Raw genomic sequence first — 19,117 nt, forward strand, 5'->3', positions numbered from 1 at the left:
AGCATGACTGCACACACACCAGCATGACCGCACACCCCAGCATGACTGCACACACCCCAGCATGACCGCGCACCCCAGCATGACTGCCCACACACCAGTGCTCTGCACACACCCCAGCATGACTGCACACACACTAGTGCTCTGCACACACACCAGCATGACTGCACACACACCAGCATGACTGCACACACACCCCGGCATGACTGCAGCAAACACCCCAGCATGACTGCACACACACCCCAGCATGACTGCACACACCCCAGTGCTCTGCACACACACCAGCATGACTGCACACACACCAGCATGACTGCACACACACCCCGGCATGACTGCACACACACCCCAGCATGACTGCACACACACCCCAGCATGACTGCACACACACCAGTGCTCTGCACACACACCAGCATGACTGCACACACACCCCGGCATGATTGCACACACCCCAGTGATCTGCACACACACCAGTGATCTGCACACACCCCAGCATGACTGCACACACACTAGTGCTCTGCACACACACCAGCATGACTGCACACACACCAGCATGACTGCACACACACCCCGGCATGACTGCACACACACCCCAGCATGACTGCACACACACCCCAGCATGACTGCACACACACTAGTGCTCTGCACACACACCAGCATGACTGCACACACACCAGCATGACTGCACACACACCCCGGCATGACTGCAGCAAACACCCCAGCATGACTGCACACACACCCCAGCATGACTGCACACACCCCAGTGCTCTGCACACACACCAGCATGACTGCACACACACCAGAATGACTGCACACACCCCAGCATGACTGCACACACCTCAGCATGACTGCACACACCCGAGCATGACTGCACACACCCCAGCATGACTGCCCACACACCAGTGCTCTGCACACACCCCAGCATGACTGCACACACACCAGCATGACTGCACACACCCCAGCATGACTGCACACACACCCATGCATGACTGCACACCCCAGCATGACTGCACACACCCATGCATGACTGCACACACACCAGCATGACTGCACACACACCAGCATGACTGCACACACACCAGTGCTCTGCACACACACCAGCATGACTGCACACACACCCCGGCATGACTGCACACACACCCCAGCATGACTGCACACACACCCCAGCATGACTGCACACACCCCAGCATGACTGCACACACCCCAGCATGACTGCACACACCCCAGCATGACTGCACACACCCCAGTGATCTGCACACACCCCAGCATGACTGCACACACACCCCGGCATGATTGCACACACCCCAGTGATCTGCACACACACCAGTGATCTGCACACACACCGGCTGGAGACACCCCGGCATGACTGCACACACCCCAGCATGACTGCACACACACCAGTGATCTGCACACACACCGGCTGGAGACACCCCGGCATGACTGCACACACCCCAGTGATCTGCACACACACCGGCTGCACACACCCCAGCATGACTGCACACACCCCAGCATGACTGCACACACACCGGCTGGAGACACCCCGGCATGACTGCACACACCCCAGCATGACTGCACACACACCAGTGATCTGCACACACACCGGCTGGAGACACCCCGGCATGACTGCACACACCCCAGCATGACTGCACACACACCAGTGCTCTGCATACACACCCCAGCATGACCGCACACACACCAGCATGACTGCACACACACCAGCATGACTGCACACACACCAGTGCTCTGCACACACACCAGTGCTTTGCACACACACCGGCTGGGGAGACACACCCCGGCATGACTGCACACACCCGTGCTCTGCACACACACCCGTGCTCTACACACACACCGGCTGGGGAGACACACACACACCCGTGCTCTGCACACACACCCGTGCTCTACACACACACCGGCTGGGGAGACACACACACACCAGTGCTCTGCACACACACCAGTCACACCAGTGCTCTGCACACACACCAGTGCTCTGCACACACACCAGTGCTTTGCACACACACCGGCTGGGGAGACACACCCCGGCATGACTGCACACACCCGTGCTCTGCACACACACCCGTGCTCTACACACACACCGGCTGGGGAGACACACACACACCAGTGCTCTGCACACACACCAGTCACACCAGTGCTCTTCACACACACCAGTGCTCTGCGCACACACCAGTGCTCTGCGCACACACCAGTGCTCTACATACACGCCAGTGCTCTGCACACACACCAGTGCTCTGCGCACACACCAGTCACACCAGTGCTCTTCACACACACCAGTGCTCTGCGCACACACCAGTGCTCTGCACACACATCATTGCTCTGCGCACACACCAGTGCTCTACATACACACCAGTGCTCTGCACACACACCAGTGCTCTGCGCACACACCAGTGCTCTGCACACACATCATTGCTCTGCGCACACACCAGTGCTCTACATACACACCAGTGCTCTGCACACACCAGTGCTCTGCACACACACCAGTGCTCTGCACACACATCATTGCTCTGCGCACACACCAGTGCTCTACATACACACCAGTGCTCTGCACACACACCAGTGCTCTGCGCACACACCAGTGCTCTGCGCACACACCAGTGCTCTGCATACACACCAGTGCTCTACATACACACCAGTGCTCTGCACACACACCAGTGCTCTGCGCACACACCAGTGCTCTGCGCACACACCAGTGCTCTGCACACACACCAGTGCTCTGCACACACACCAGTGATCTGCACACACACCAGTGCTCTGCGCACACACCAGTGCTCTGCGCACACACCAGTGCTCTGCGCACACACCAGTGTTCTGCACACACAGCACGGCGGGTGTGTACCCACCGGCTGCAGACACACCTCACTGTTAATGCACAGAAGATAACAAACTGCACAATAGTAAAGACGCTGTCTGTGCGCGCACACTTCACTACCCGTGTACACAACTCACAACAGCGAGAGCAGCTACACAGGGCAGGCAAACGTTGGAAGGAATCGGGGGTCGTTTGAGCCGGGGGGGGGGGGGGCAGGGGGGGCGCACGGGTCACCAGCAACACACGTGCTGCCTCTAAATACAGACACGTCACAGGCCCCGTGGCTGTAACACAACTGCCGAACACACTGCACAGACACACCAGCGCAACTCAAAGGTACCCGTGCACCGACACTGCACGTGCACTCACCATGAGTGTTCTGTGCACACACGCACAGCACCGAGCACAGACACCACCCAGGCGTTGTAAACACCCTCCACATTGGAAGTACACACCCACTGAAGGCGCACACTGCACAGTGAGTGTGCACACACCCGTGCCCCTGTGCACATACACACCGCGTGCGCAGTATGCACAGAAACCCTCCACGTGCTGTGCACCAGCATACAGGACTCAGAATGTCAACGTGAGCGTGTACCCCCAACCCCTCCTCAACCCCCCCCCCCCCCCTCGCACAGCGTGCCCCATCCCTGCTTTAGAGTCCAGCGGCTGCAGACTCAGGAGTCACTACCCAGCGGCAGCTGCTCAAGGTGGGCAGAAGCAAACACTGAAGGGGCAGAGGGGTGCCCTGCTCCCTCATGCCACAGCCCCCCCCACCTCTGAGGGCAGAAGCATCACTGAAGGGGTAGAGGGGTGCCCTGGTCCCCCATGCTACAGCCCCCCCCCCACCTCTGAGGGCAGAAGCATCACTGAAGGGGTAGAGGGGTGCCCTGGTCCCCCATGCCACATCCCCCCCCCACCTCTGAGGGCAGAAGCATCACTGAAGGGGCAGAGGGGTGCCCTGGTCCCCCATGCCACATCCCCCCCCCCACCTCTGAGGGCAGAAGCATCACTGAAGGGGCAGAGGGGTGCCCTGCTCCCCCATGCCAGCCCCCCCCCCCACCTCTGAGGGCAGCTGCACAGAGAGGGCAGAAGCAAACACTGAAGGGGCAGATGGGTGCCCTGCTCCCTCATGCCACAGCCCCCCCCCACCTCTGAGGGCAGAAGCAAACACTGAAGGGGCAGATGGGTGCCCTGCTCCCTCATGCCACAGCCCCCCCCCCACCTCTGAGGGCAGAAGCAAACACTGAAGGGGCAGATGGGTGCACTGCTCCCTCATGCCACAGCCCCCCCCCCACCTCTGAGGGCAGAAGCATCACTGAAGGGGTAGAGGGGTGCCCTGGTCCCCCATGCCACACCCCCCCCCCACCTCTGAGGGCAGAAGCATCACTGAAGGGGCAGAGGGGTGCCCTGCTCCCCCATGCCAGCCCCCCCCCCACCTCTGAGGGCAGCTGCACAGAGAGGGCAGAAGCAAACACTGAAGGGGCAGATGGGTGCCCTGCTCCCCCATGCCAGCCCCCCCCACCTCTGAGGGCAGCTGCACAGAGAGGGCAGAAGCAAACACTGAAGGGGCAGATGGGTGCCCTGCTCCCCAATGCCAGCCCCCCCCCACCTCTGAGGGCAGCTGCACAGAGAGGGCAGAAGCAAACACTGAAGGGGCAGAGGGGTGCCCTGCTCCCCCATGCCAGCCCCCCCCCACCTCTGAGGGCAGCTGCACAGAGAGGGCAGAAGCAAACACTGAAGGGGCAGATGGGTGCCCTGCTCCCCCATGCCAGCCCCCCCCCACCTCTGAGGGCAGCTGCACAGAGAGGGCAGAAGCAAACACTGAAGGGGCAGAAGGGGTGCCCTGCTCCCCAATGCCACATCCCTCACCTCTGAGGGCAGAAGCAAACACTGAAAGGGCAGAGGGGTGCCCTGCTCCCCAATGCCACAGCCCCACCTCTGAGGGCAGAAGCAAACACTGAAGGGGCAGAGGGGTGCCCTGCTCCCTCATGCCACAGCCCCCCCCCACCTCTGAGGGCAGAAGCATCACTGAAGGGGTAGAGGGGTGCCCTGGTCCCCCATGCCACATCCCCCCCCCCACCTCTGAGGGCAGAAGCATCACTGAAGGGGCAGAGGGGTGCCCTGCTCCCCCATGCCAGCCCCCCCCCCCACCTCTGAGGGCAGCTGCACAGAGAGGGCAGAAGCAAACACTGAAGGGGCAGATGGGTGCCCTGCTCCCCCATGCCAGCCCCCCCCCCACCTCTGAGGGCAGCTGCACAGAGAGGGCAGAAGCAAACACTGAAGGGGCAGAAGGGGTGCCCTGCTCCCCAATGCCACATCCCTCACCTCTGAGGGCAGAAGCAAACACTGAAAGGGCAGAGGGGTGCCCTGCTCCCCAATGCCACAGCCCCACCTCTGAGGGCAGAAGCAAACACTGAAGGGGCAGAGGGGTGCCCTGCTCCCTCATGCCACAGCCCCCCCCCCCACCTCTGAGGGCAGAAGCATCACTGAAGGGGTAGAGGGGTGCCCTGGTCCCCCATGCCACACCCCCCCCACCTCTGAGGGCAGAAGCATCACTGAAGGGGCAGAGGGGTGCCCTGCTCCCCGATGCCAGCCCCCCCCCCACCTCTGAGGGCAGCTGCACAGAGAGGGCAGAAGCAAACACTGAAGGGGCAGATGGGTGCCCTGCTCCCCCATGCCAGCCCCCCCCCCCCACCTCTGAGGGCAGCTGCACAGAGAGGGCAGAAGCAAACACTGAAGGGGCAGAAGGGGTGCCCTGCTCCCCAATGCCACATCCCTCACCTCTGAGGGCAGAAGCAAACACTGAAAGGGCAGAGGGGTGCCCTGCTCCCCAATGCCACATCCCTCACCTCTGAGGGCAGAAGCAAACACTGAAAGGGCAGAGGGGTGCCCTGCTCCCCAATGCCACAGCCCCACCTCTGAGGGCAGAAGCAAACACTGAAGGGGCAGAGGGGTGCCCTGCTCCCAATGCCACATCCCTCCACCTCTGAGGGCAGAGGCAAACACGCGGGGTGGGGGTCCTGGCGACCCCTGAATATATGAATGCAACACACGCAGCACAGACCTCCCCACCCCAGGTGCAGTTTGTGCCACCTGACCCCCCTCCACGCAGGTGCCCGCTGCCCTCTCTTACCTGGGAGCTGCCAGGAAGCCATGCTGCCCGCGCCGCTGCCGTTGCCAAACCCCATGGAGTACATCCAGCCGGGGTCGGTGTCCATGGGGGTGGAGGGGTGGGTGGCACGGGTCAGGCCGGAGCGGAGTCAGCCCAGGGCCCGAAGCTCAGACTCCCAGGAGGGGGCTGGCACTCTAGGGTTCATGCCAGCCGTCCGTGCTTGCGACATGTGGCACCCTTTCCAAAGCGGGTCGAAGGGCGAACGACTCAACAGCGGCGTCTCCGCTGGTCATGAGAGGTGGCATGTGAGGGGAAGCGCGGTGCCCTGTGCCCTCTGTGCCACAGCATGGGGTTCAATCTCCCCTCACCCCGGGGCTCCTCTGTGCCCCTCAGTGCTCACTCCAGGGCCCTCTGTGCCCTCACTCCAGGGCCCTCAGTCCTCACTCCAGGGCCCTCAGTCCTCACTCCAGGGCCCTCAGTCCTCAGTCCGGGGGGCCTCTGTGCCCTCAGTCCTCACTCTGAGCCCCCAGTCCGGGCTCCTGTTTACCCTTCAGTCCAGAGATCCTCTGTGCTGCTCAGGTCACGAATCCTCTCTGCCCTCATCCTGGGGCATTTCTTTGCCCCTCAGCCCGGGCTCTCCTGGGTTCACCTGTCAGGGACCCCTTGGCGCTTCTTACTCAGTTCTACTCTGTGGTCCCTCACTCCAGGGCGCACCTGTGCCCTCACACCAGCGGCCTCGTAGCGCTTCGCCTGCGGCCTCGTAGCGCCTCAGCCACAGGCCTCGTAGCGCCTCTCCACCGGCCTCGTAGCGCATCAGCCACCGGCCTCGTAGCGCCTCCCCACCAGCCTCGTAGCGCCTCGCACCGGCCTCGTAGCGCCTCAGCCACCAGCCTCTTAGCGCCTCAACACCGGCCTCGTAGCGCCTCAGTCACCGGCCTTGTAGCGCCTCAGCCACCGGCCTCGTAGCGCCTCAACACCGGCCTAGTAGCGCCTCAACACCGGCCTAGTAGCGCCTCAGCCACCGGCCTCGTAGCTCCTCGCACCAGCCTCGCAGCGCCTCGCCAGCGGTGCCCGGAGCCCTCGTCTCGCGCCTCCTGCAGCCCTCAGCTCCTGCTCACAGATGTGTCTCACAGATGTGTCTCACATCCCCGTGAGGAGCAGCGGAGAGCGAGGGACTCCCCCCTCCCAGAGCCGGGGCCATGATGTAATGTGCGCCCAGCCAATCAGGTGCCTCTCAGCCGGCACACTACCTGGAGCCACCCCCAGCCTCAGCTGTCACCTGGGGGGCTCCAGGATCAGACATGGCACTGCCCCTGGCCCCCACCCCGCTGCGGTTCACACCCTGGGCAGGCACAGTACCTGTCGACCCCCCCCCCCCCCAGACTCCCACCCCCACCCTCGGCTGTCACCTGGGGGGCTCCAGGATCAGACATGGCACTGCCCCTGAGCCCCACCCCGCTGCGGTTCACACCCTGGGCAGGCACGGTACCTGTCGACCCCCCCCCCCTCCCCAGACTCCCACCCCCACCCTCAGCTGTCACCTGGGGGGCTCCAGGATCAGACATGGCACTGCCCCTGGCCCCCACCCCCCCCCCAGACTCCCACCCCCACCCTCGGCTGTCACCTGGGGGGCTCCAGGATCAGACATGGCACTGCCCCTGAGCCCCACCCCGCTGCGGTTCACACCCTGGGCAGGCACGGTACCTGTCGACCCCCCCCCCCTCCCCAGACTCCCACCCCCACCCTCAGCTGTCACCTGGGGGGCTCCAGGATCAGACATGGCACTGCCCCTGGCCCCCACCCCCCCCCCAGACTCCCACCCCCACCCTCGGCTGTCACCTGGGGGGCTCCAGGATCAGACATGGCACTGCCCCTGGCCCCCACCCCCCCCCCAGACTCCCACCCCCACCCTCGGCTGTCACCTGGGGGGCTCCAGGATCAGACATGGCACTGCCCCTGGCCCCCACCCCGCTGGGGTTCACACCCTGCGCAGGCACAGTACCTGTCGACCCCCCAGACCCCCACCCTCACCCCCCCCCTGAGGCTACCCTTCTCACTCCAAATAACTGACTAATATCCACCACTGAAATGACTTCATATTTCACCATATTAATTCACCACTAATCCTTTATGGGCTTCCTGAATAGCGTGCGTCAACACCCCATCAGGGGTAACAAGCGCTATATAAATACAAACCTTTTCCCTCCTCTATCCTTCTGCTATCCTTCCAAATCCAAATAACTGACTAACCTACCCACCACTTAAAATGTACTGCATGTTTCAGTACACTAATTCAACACTAATCCTCTATGGGTCCCGGAGTAGCGTGCTACTCGCCGAAAAAGCGCTCCGACGCCTCGTCAGCGGTAGTAAGCGCTATATAAATGCAATTACAATACAATACAATACAGTGTTTGCCCTCACCGGAGGGTCTGCGGGACAGAGAGGTACCATCTGCACCCCCTGAGGGTCCCTCACTGGGGAGGGGTCAGAGGGCACAGTACCTGCCCTCACCGGAGGGTCTGCGGGACAGAGAGGTGCCATCTGCACCCCCTGAGGGTCCCTCACTGGGGAGGGTCAGAGGGCACAGTGCCTGCCCTCACCGGAGGGTCTGCGGGACTGAGAGGTGCCATCTGCACCCCTGAGGGTCCCTCACTGGGGAGGGGTCAGAGGGCACAGTGCCTGCCCTCACCGGAGGGTCTGCGGGACTGAGAGGTGCCATCTGCACCCCTGAGGGTCCCTCACTGGGGAGGGGTCAGAGGGCACAGTGCCTGCCCTCACCGGAGGGTCTGCACCCCTGAGGGTCCCTCACTGGGGAGGGTCAGAGGGCACAGTGCCTTCCCTGAACTGTGACTCTGAATATTGGGAGGTGAGTAGACGCACCTCCGAAGGGCGCACCGCCTGTTTACCCCCCCCCCCCCCCCACCTGAGACTCGCCCCCTCTCGTGTGTGGGGGGGGGGGCAGGGGGGGCAGGGGCTGTCTGCCCCCGACTCTGCACGGCTCACCAGGACGAGGGTTCACGGGGGCGGGAGATATTTTTCTATTCGTTCATGTACCTTTAATTTTTTTATTTCAGACGAGCATTGCACCTGCTTCTCCTATTGGGGGCGGAGTCTGCAGGGGGCACGACCTTCTCTCTGTCCTTTGTCAGTCTGCTTGCTTTCTCTCCTCCTTCATTTTCTTCAGCCCCTCCACCCCTTCGAGCTCACACATCTCGCCCCCCAGCCTTTCTCTCCCACTCACGGGGGGGGGGGGGGGGAGGGCAAATAGCGCCAACTCGACCCGAAGGTATCAGGTGTCAGAGCGCTTTACATCAGCACCAGTTGCATTACAGATGAACACTTTCATTTTTGAGCGGCACAGGGAGATTAAGTGATTTGCCCAGAATCACGGGCTGGTGGGTGTCGTTGCCAAGACTCGAACTCGGTTCCCCAGCTTCAAATTCGACAGCTCTAGCCACTAGGCCACATTCTGCCCACCACCCCCACTCCAATTAACCATCGCACCGTCTCTCCGTCACAATCTTCCTCCTGACGCCAATTCTGCGCTCCCCCTTTCCTCTGCCCTCTTCCATCCCTCCACTCTCAGTCACTCTCTTCTGCCCTTCTATCCTTCCCTACCCCTGCCTGGCACGATCCTACATACACACAATGACGCGCGGGCACTGGACCCAGACCCCCCTCCCCCTGAGGCCCCCAGAACCCGGAGCCTCACAGACCCCCCCCCCCCCACCTATACGCAGCAATGACACCCCAAGACCTCGAGCCTCCATGACCCCTCCACGTGCAGCTACAGCACCCCAGGACTGGAGCACCCCGGACACCCCACGTGCAGCTACAGCACCCCAGGACCCCAAGCACCCCTGACACCCCCATGTGCAGCTACAGCACCCCAGGACTGGAGCACCCCTGACACCCCCATGTGCAGCTACAGCACCCCAGGACTGGAGCACCCCGGACACCCCACGTGCAGCTACGGTACCCCACAACCTCGGGCACCCCTGACACCCCCATGTGCATCTACAGCACCCCTGGACCCCGAGCACCCCTGGCACCCCCAAGTGCAGCTACAGCACCCCAGAACCCCGAGCCTCCTTGACACCCCCATATGCAGCTACAGCACCCTAGGACCCCAAGCACCCCTGACACCCCCATGTGCAGCTACAGCACCCCAGGACCCTGAGCACCCCTGACACCCCCATGTGCAGCTACAGCACTGGTCCCCGGGCACCCCTGACACCCCCATGTGCAGCTACAGCACCCCAGGACCCGAGCACCCCTGACACCCCCATGTGCAGCTACAGCACCCCAGGACCCCAAGCACCCCTGACACCCCCATGTGCAGCTACAGCACCCCAGGACCCCAAGCACCCCTGAAAACCCCATGTGCAGCTACAGCACCCCAGGACCCCAAGCACCCCTGACACCCCCATGTGCAGCTACAGCACCCCAGGACTGGAGCACCCCGGACACCCCACGTGCAGCTACGGTACCCCACAACCTCGGGCACCCCTGACACCCCCATGTGCATCTACAGCACCCCTGGACCCCGAGCACCCCTGACACCCCCAAGTGCAGCTACAGCACCCCAGAACCCCGAGCCTCCTTGACACCCCCATATGCAGCTACAGCACCCTAGGACCCCAAGCACCCCTGAAACCCCCATGTGCAGCTACAGCACCCAAGGACCCCAAGCACCCCTGACACCCCCATGTGCAGCTACAGCACCCCAGGACCCCAAGCACCCCTGACACCCCCATGTGCAGCTACAGCACCCCAGGACCCGAGCACCCCTGACACCCCCATGTGCAGCTACAGCACCCCTGGACCCCGAGCACCCCTGACACCCCCAAGTGCAGCTACAGCACCCCAGGACTGGAGCACCCCGGACACCCCACGTGCAGCTACGGTACCCCACAACCTCGGGCACCCCTGACACCCCCATGTGCATCTACAGCACCCCTGGACCCCGAGCACCCCTGACACCCCCAAGTGCAGCTACAGCACCCCAGAACCCCGAGCCTCCTTGACACCCCCATATGCAGCTACAGCACCCTAGGACCCCAAGCACCCCTGAAACCCCCATGTGCAGCTACAGCACCCAAGGACCCCAAGCACCCCTGACACCCCCATGTGCAGCTACAGCACCCCAGGACCCCAAGCACCCCTGACACCCCCATGTGCAGCTACAGCACCCCAGGACCCGAGCACCCCTGACACCCCCATGTGCAGCTACAGCACCCCTGGACCCCGAGCACCCCTGACACTCCCAAGTGCAGCTACAGCACCCCAGGACTGGAGCACCCCGGACACCCCACGTGCAGCTACGGTACCCCACAACCTCGGGCACCCCTGACACCCCCATGTGCATCTACAGCACCCCTGGACCCCGAGCACCCCTGACACCCCCAAGTGCAGCTACAGCACCCCAGGACTGGAGCACCCCGGACACCCCACGTGCAGCTACAGCACCCCTGGACCCCGAGCACCCCTGACACCCCCAAGTGCAGCTACAGCACCCCAGAACCCCGAGCCTCCTTGACACCCCCATATGCAGCTACAGCACCCTAGGACCCCAAGCACCCCTGACACCCCCACGTGCAGCTACGGTACCCCACAACCTCGGGCACCTCTGACACCCCCATGTGAAGCTACAGCACCCAAGGACCCCAAGCACACCTGACACCCCCATGTGCAGCAACAGCACCCAAGAAACCCGAGCACCCCTGGCACCCCATGTGCATCTAAAGCACCCCAGGACCCCGAGCACCCCTGACACCCCCATGTGAAGCTACAGCACCCCAGGACCCCGAGCACCCCTGGCACCCCCAAGTGCAGCTACAGCACCCCAGGACCCCGAGCACCCCTGGCACCCCCATGTGCAGCTACAGCACCCCAGGACTGGAGCACCCCGGACACCCCACGTGCAGCTACGGTACCCCACAACCTCGGGCACCCCTGACACCCCCATGTGCATCTACAGCACCCCTGGACCCCGAGCACCCCTGACACCCCCAAGTGCAGCTACAGCACCCCAGAACCCCGAGCCTCCTTGACACCCCCATATGCAGCTACAGCACCCTAGGACCCCAAGCACCCCTGAAACCCCCATGTGCAGCTACAGCACCCAAGGACCCCAAGCACCCCTGACACCCCCATGTGCAGCTACAGCACCCCAGGACCCCAAGCACCCCTGACACCCCCATGTGCAGCTACAGCACCCCAGGACCCGAGCACCCCTGACACCCCCATGTGCAGCTACAGCACCCCTGGACCCCGAGCACCCCTGACACCCCCAAGTGCAGCTACAGCACCCCAGGACTGGAGCACCCCGGACACCCCACGTGCAGCTACGGTACCCCACAACCTCGGGCACCCCTGACACCCCCATGTGCATCTACAGCACCCCTGGACCCCGAGCACCCCTGACACCCCCAAGTGCAGCTACAGCACCCCAGAACCCCGAGCCTCCTTGACACCCCCATATGCAGCTACAGCACCCTAGGACCCCAAGCACCCCTGAAACCCCCATGTGCAGCTACAGCACCCAAGGACCCCAAGCACCCCTGACACCCCCATGTGCAGCTACAGCACCCCAGGACCCCAAGCACCCCTGACACCCCCATGTGCAGCTACAGCACCCCAGGACCCGAGCACCCCTGACACCCCCATGTGCAGCTACAGCACCCCTGGACCCCGAGCACCCCTGACACCCCCAAGTGCAGCTACAGCACCCCAGGACTGGAGCACCCCGGACACCCCACGTGCAGCTACGGTACCCCACAACCTCGGGCACCCCTGACACCCCCATGTGCATCTACAGCACCCCTGGACCCCGAGCACCCCTGACACCCCCAAGTGCAGCTACAGCACCCCAGGACTGGAGCACCCCGGACACCCCACGTGCAGCTACAGCACCCCTGGACCCCGAGCACCCCTGACACCCCCAAGTGCAGCTACAGCACCCCAGAACCCCGAGCCTCCTTGACACCCCCATATGCAGCTACAGCACCCTAGGACCCCAAGCACCCCTGACACCCCCACGTGCAGCTACGGTACCCCACAACCTCGGGCACCTCTGACACCCCCATGTGAAGCTACAGCACCCAAGGACCCCAAGCACACCTGACACCCCCATGTGCAGCAACAGCACCCAAGAAACCCGAGCACCCCTGGCACCCCATGTGCATCTAAAGCACCCCAGGACCCCGAGCACCCCTGACACCCCCATGTGAAGCTACAGCACCCCAGGACCCCGAGCACCCCTGGCACCCCCAAGTGCAGCTACAGCACCCCAGAACCCCGAGCCTCCTTGACACCCCCATATGCAGCTACAGCACCCCAGGACCCCAAGCACCCCTGACACCCCCATGTGCAGCTACAGCACCCCAGGACCCGAGCACCCCTGGCACCCCTATGTGCATCTACAGCACCCCAGGACCCCGAGCACCCCTGGCACCCCCATGTGCAGCTACAGCACCCCAGGACTGGAGCACCCCGGACACCCCACGTGCAGCTACGGTACCCCACAACCTCGGGCACCCCTGACACCCCCATGTGCATCTACAGCACCCCTGGACCCCGAGCACCCCTGACACCCCCAAGTGCAGCTACAGCACCCCAGAACCCCGAGCCTCCTTGACACCCCCATATGCAGCTACAGCACCCTAGGACCCCAAGCACCCCTGACAGCCCCATGTGCAGCTACAGCACCCCTGGTCCCCGGGCACCCCTGACATCCCCATGTGCAGCTACAGCACCCCAGGACCCGAGCACCCCTGACACCCCCATGTGCAGCTACAGCACCCCAGGACCCCAATCACCCCTGAAACCCCCATGTGCAGCTACAGCACCCCAGGACCCCAAGCACCCCTGACACCCCCATGTGCAGCTACAGCACCCCAGGACCCCGAGCCCATGGCACCACCATGTGCAGCTACAGCACCCCAGGACCCCAAGCACCCCTGACACCCCCATGTGCAGCTACAGCACCCCAGGACCCCAAACACCCCTGACACCCCCATGTGCAGCTACAGCACCCCAGGACCCCGAGCCCATGACACCACCATGTGCAGCTACAGGACCCGAGCACCCCTGACACCCCCATGTGCAGCTACAGCACCCCAGGACCCAAGCACCCCTGACACCCCCATGTGCAGCTACAGCACCCCAGGACCCGGGCGCCCCTGACACCCCCATGTGCAGCTACAGCACCCCAGGACCCGAGCACCCCTGACACCCCCATGTGCAGCTACAGCACCCCAGGACCCGAGCACCCCTGACACCCCCATGTGCAGCTACAGCACCCCAGGACCCGAGCACCCCTGAATCCCCCATGTGCAGCTACAGCACCCCAGGACCCGAGCAACCCTGAATCCCTCATGTGCAGCTACAGCACCCCAGGACCCGGGCATCCCTGACACTCCCATGTGCAGCTACAGCACCCCTGGACCCCGAGCACCCCTGACACCCCCATGTGCAGCTACAGCACCCCTGCACCCTGAGCACCCCTGACACCCTCATGTGCATCTACAGCACCCCAGGACCCGAGCACCCCTGACACCCTCATGTGCAGCTACAGCACCCCAGGACCCCGAGCACCCCTGACACCCCCATGTGCAGCTACAGCACCCCTGGATGCCGAGCAGCCCTGACATCTCCATTGTCAGCTACAGCAACCTAGGACCCGGGCACCCCTGACACCCCCATGTGCAGCTACAGCACCCCATGACCCTGAGCACCCCTGGCACCCCCATGTGCAGCTACAGCACCCCTGGACCCTGGGCACCCCTGACACCCTCATGTGCAGCTACAGCACCCCTGGGACCCCGAGCACCCCTGACACCCCCATGTGCAGCTACAGCACCCCTGGACCCCGAGCACCCCTGACAGCCCCATGTGCAGCCACAGCACCCCAGGACCCCGAGCACCCCTCGCACCCCCATTTGCAGCTACAGCACCCCAGGACCCGGGCATCCCTGACACCCCCATGTGCAGCTACAGCACCCCAGGACCCCGAGCACCCCTCGCACCCCCATGTGCAGCTACAGCACCCTAGGACCCCGAGCACCCCTCGCACCCCCATGTGCAGCTACAGCACCCCAGGACCCGGCACCCCTGACACCCCCATGTGCAGCTACAGCACCCCAGGACCCGGGCACCCCTGACACCCCCATGTGCAGCTACAGCACCCCAGGACCCCGAGCACCCCTGACACCCCCATGGGCACCTACAGCACCCCTGGACCCCGAGCACCCCTGACACCCCCATGTGCAGCTACAGCACCCCTAGGACCCCTCGCACCCCTCGCACCCCCATGTGCAGCTACAGCACCCCTGGACCCTGAGCACCCCTGACACCCCCATGTGCACCTACAGCACCCCAGGACCCGGGCGCCCCTGACACCCCCATGTGCAGCTACAGCACCCCAGGACCCGAGCACCCCTGACACCCCCATGTGCAGCTACAGCACCCCAGGACCCGAGCACCCCTGAATCCCCCATGTGCAGCTACAGCACCCCAGGACCCGAGCAACCCTGAATCCCTCATGTGCAGCTACAGCACCCCAGGACCCGGGCACCCCTGACACTCCCATGTGCAGCTACAGCACCCCTGGACCCCGAGCACCCCTGACACCCCCATGTGCAGCTACAGCACCCCTGCACCCTGAGCACCCCTGACACCCTCATGTGCATCTACAGCACCCCAGGACCCGAGCACCCCTGACACCCCCATGTGCAGCTACAGCACCCCAGGACCCCGAGCACCCCTGACACCCCCATGTGCAGCTACAGCACCCCTGGATGCCGAGCAGCCCTGACATCTCCATTGTCAGCTACAGCAACCTAGGACCCGGGCACCCCTGACACCCCCATGTGCAGCTACAACACCCCAGGACCCTGAGCACCCCTGGCACCCCCATGTGCAGCTACAGCACCCCTGGACCCTGGGCACCCCTGACACCCTCATGTGCAGCTACAGCACCCCTGGGACCCCGAGCACCCCTGACACCCCCATGTGCAGCTACAGCACCCCTGGACCCCGAGCACCCCTGACAGCCCCATGTGCAGCCACAGCACCCCAGGACCCCGAGCACCCCGAGCACCCCCATTTGCAGCTACAGGACCCCAGGACCCGGGCATCCCTGACACCCCCATGTGCAGCTACAGCACCCCAGGACCCCGAGCACCCCTCGCACCCCCATGTGCAGCTACAGCACCCCAGGACCCGGCACCCCTCGCACCCCCATGTGCAGCTACAGCACCCCAGGACCCGGGCACCCCTGACACCCCCATGTGCAGCTACAGCACCCCAGGACCCGGCACCCCTGACACCCCCATGTGCAGCTACAGCACCCCAGGACCCGGGCACCCCTGACACCCCCATGTGCAGCTACAGCACCCCAGGACCCCGAGCACCCCTCGCACCCCCATGTGCAGCTACAGCACCCCTGGACCCTGAGCACCCCTGACACCCCCATGTGCACCTACAGCACCCCAGGACCCGGGCACCCCTGACACCCCCATGTGCAGCTACAGCACCCCAGGACCCCGAGCACCCCTCGCACCCCCATGTGCAGCTACAGCACCCCTGGACCCTGAGCACCCCTGACACCCCCATGTGCACCTACAGAACCCCAGGACCCGGGCACCCCTGACACCCCCATGTGCAGCTACAGCACCCCAGGACCTGGGCACCCCTGACACCCCCATGTGCAGCTACAGCACCCCAGGACCCTGAGCACCCCTGACACCCCCATGTGCAGCTACAGCACCCCTGGACCCCAAGCACCCTTGACACCCTCATGTGCAGCTACAGCACCCCAGGACCCGGGCACCCCTGGCACCCCCATGTTCAGCTACAGCACCCCTGGACCCTGAGCACCCCTGACACCCCCATGTGCACCTACAGCACCCCTGGACCCTGAGCACCCCTGACACCCCCATGTGCATCTACAGCACCCCAGGCCCCCGAGTGCCCCTGACACCCCCATGTGCAGCCACAGCACCCCAGGACCCAAGCACCCCTGACACCCCCATGTGCATCTACAGCACCCCAGGACCTGGGCACCCCTGACACCCCATGTGCATCTACAGCATCCCAGGACCCCGGGCACCCCTGACACCCCCATGTGCAGCTGCAGCACCCCTGGACCCCGAGCACCCCTGACACCCCCATGTGCAGCTACATCACCCCTAGGACCCCGAGCACCCCTGACACCCCCATGTGCATCTACAGCACCCCAGGACCCAAGCACCCCTGACACCCCCATGTGCATCTACAGCACCCCAGGACCTGGGCACCCCTGACACCCCATGTGCATCTACAGCATCCCAGGACCCCGGGCACCCCTGACACCCCCATGTGCAGCTGCAGCACCCCTGGACCCCGAGCACCCCTGACACCCCCATGTGCAGCTGCAGCACCCCAGGACCCCGAGCACCCCATGACCCCGAGCACCCCTGACACCCATGGACCCCGAGCCCCCCTGACACCCCCATGTGCAGCTACAGCACCCCTTGGACCCCAGCACCCCTGACATCCCCATGTGCAGCTATAGCACCACAGGACCCGGGCACCCCTGACACCCCCATGTGCAGCTATAGCACCCCAGGACCCGGGCACCCCTGACACTCCCATGTGCAGCTATAGCACCCCAGGACCCGGGCACCCCTGACACTCCCATGTGCAGCTACAGCACCCCAGGACCCGGGCACCCCTGACACTCCCATGTGCAGCTACAGCACCCCAGGACCCGGGCACCCCTGACACTCCCATGTGCAGCTACATGATCATGTTACTAGGCTAAGGGTAGAGGCCATTTTCAAGAACAATGGGTTTACACTCCATGGAAAAGGAGTGAAGTCTTGTCCCTTAAGACTCAGTTACCTGACCCTAGGAAAAATCTCACCACTTATAAGGAGCTGACTGAAGCTGCATCTTCGACAGTGACGACGCTCGCTGATAGTGAGATGTTCTTTCGTTTACTGGTTCCGGTTGATATTTGGAGACAAGTACACACCCAGGATTATGTTGCAGAATTGGGTAGTCAGACAAAATATCGAAATTAAAATATCGATATACAATAATATCGATGTTTTAATATCGATGGTATAGAATATCGATGTGCCATAATATCGACAGACAGAATATCGAGATTAAGTTATGTATGTTAGTAATATCGAAATTTTGTTGTTTAGTGTTATGTATTTTATTTTGTTGTTTATATGTTTGCTAAATATGTTTAAAAATGTATGTTTGAAAATTAGTAATTTTGTTAACATTTTGCGTTTTAGTATTAGAGCGGGTTGTGGGTTTATAGGGGAATAGGGTGGGAAGTAATTTAATAATAATAAATTAATTAATATATGTTTGTAAATATTTTTAATTAATAATTAATTGGTAATTAATTAATATTAATTAGTTAATTAATTAATATATGTTTGTAAATATTTTTAAATAATAATTGATTGGTAATTAATTAATATTAATTAGTTAATTAATTAATATAAATTTGTACATATTTTTATTTAATAATTAATTGGTAATTAATTAATATTAATTAGTTAATTAATTAATATAATGTTGTACATATTCTTAATTATTTATTAATTGGTAATTAATTATTATTAATTAGTTAATTACATTAATTAGATTAATTTTTTAATATATATACTTTTTTGTTATTGTTAATTGATTATTTGGGAAAAATTAATATTAATTAGTAAATTAAATTAATTATAGCTAATGTGCTAATATATTTACTTTATTGTTATTGTTAATTAATAATTAATTGGTAATTAAATAATGTTAATTAATTTTGGGTAAAGGAGTATTTTTAGGGTTCAGGGTCAGTTTTCAGTTCTTGGGTAAAGGGGTATTTTTGGGGTTCAGGGTCAGTTTTCAGTTCTTGGGTAAAGGGGTATTTTTAGGGTTCAGGGTCAGTTTTCAGTTTTTGGGTAAAGGGGTATTTTTAGGGTTCAGGGTCAGTTTTCAGTTCTTGGGTAAAGGGGTATTTTTGGGGTTCAGGGTCAGTTTTCAGTTTTTGGGTAAAGGGGTATTTTTAGGGTTCAGGGTCAGTTTTCAGTTTTTGGGTAAAGGGGTATTTTTAGGGTTCAGGGTCAGTTTTCAGTTTTTGGGTAAAGGGGTATTTTTAGGGTTCAGGGTCAGTTTTCAGTTCTTGG

At 61.5% G+C, this 19,117-nt stretch overlaps 1 protein-coding gene across 1 annotated transcript in view; it reads right to left on the reverse strand.

The window, feature by feature from the left end:
- Window positions 1-6,683, reverse strand: part of CHRM4 (cholinergic receptor muscarinic 4) — a 409,132-nt gene extending 402,449 nt beyond the window's left edge. Inside the window, exon 1 of the mRNA XM_078684698.1 lies at window positions 5,955-6,683. Within this exon, the coding sequence (XP_078540824.1) occupies window positions 5,955-6,039 (85 nt within the window). The 5' untranslated portion in view covers window positions 6,040-6,683. The remainder of the gene's footprint in view (window positions 1-5,954) is intronic.
- Window positions 6,684-19,117: the final 12,434 nt, after the last annotated feature.

Source organism: Lissotriton helveticus, chromosome 3_2 (assembly GCF_964261635.1).
Source record: "Lissotriton helveticus chromosome 3_2, aLisHel1.1, whole genome shotgun sequence".
Lineage (NCBI taxonomy): Eukaryota > Metazoa > Chordata > Amphibia > Caudata > Salamandridae > Lissotriton > Lissotriton helveticus.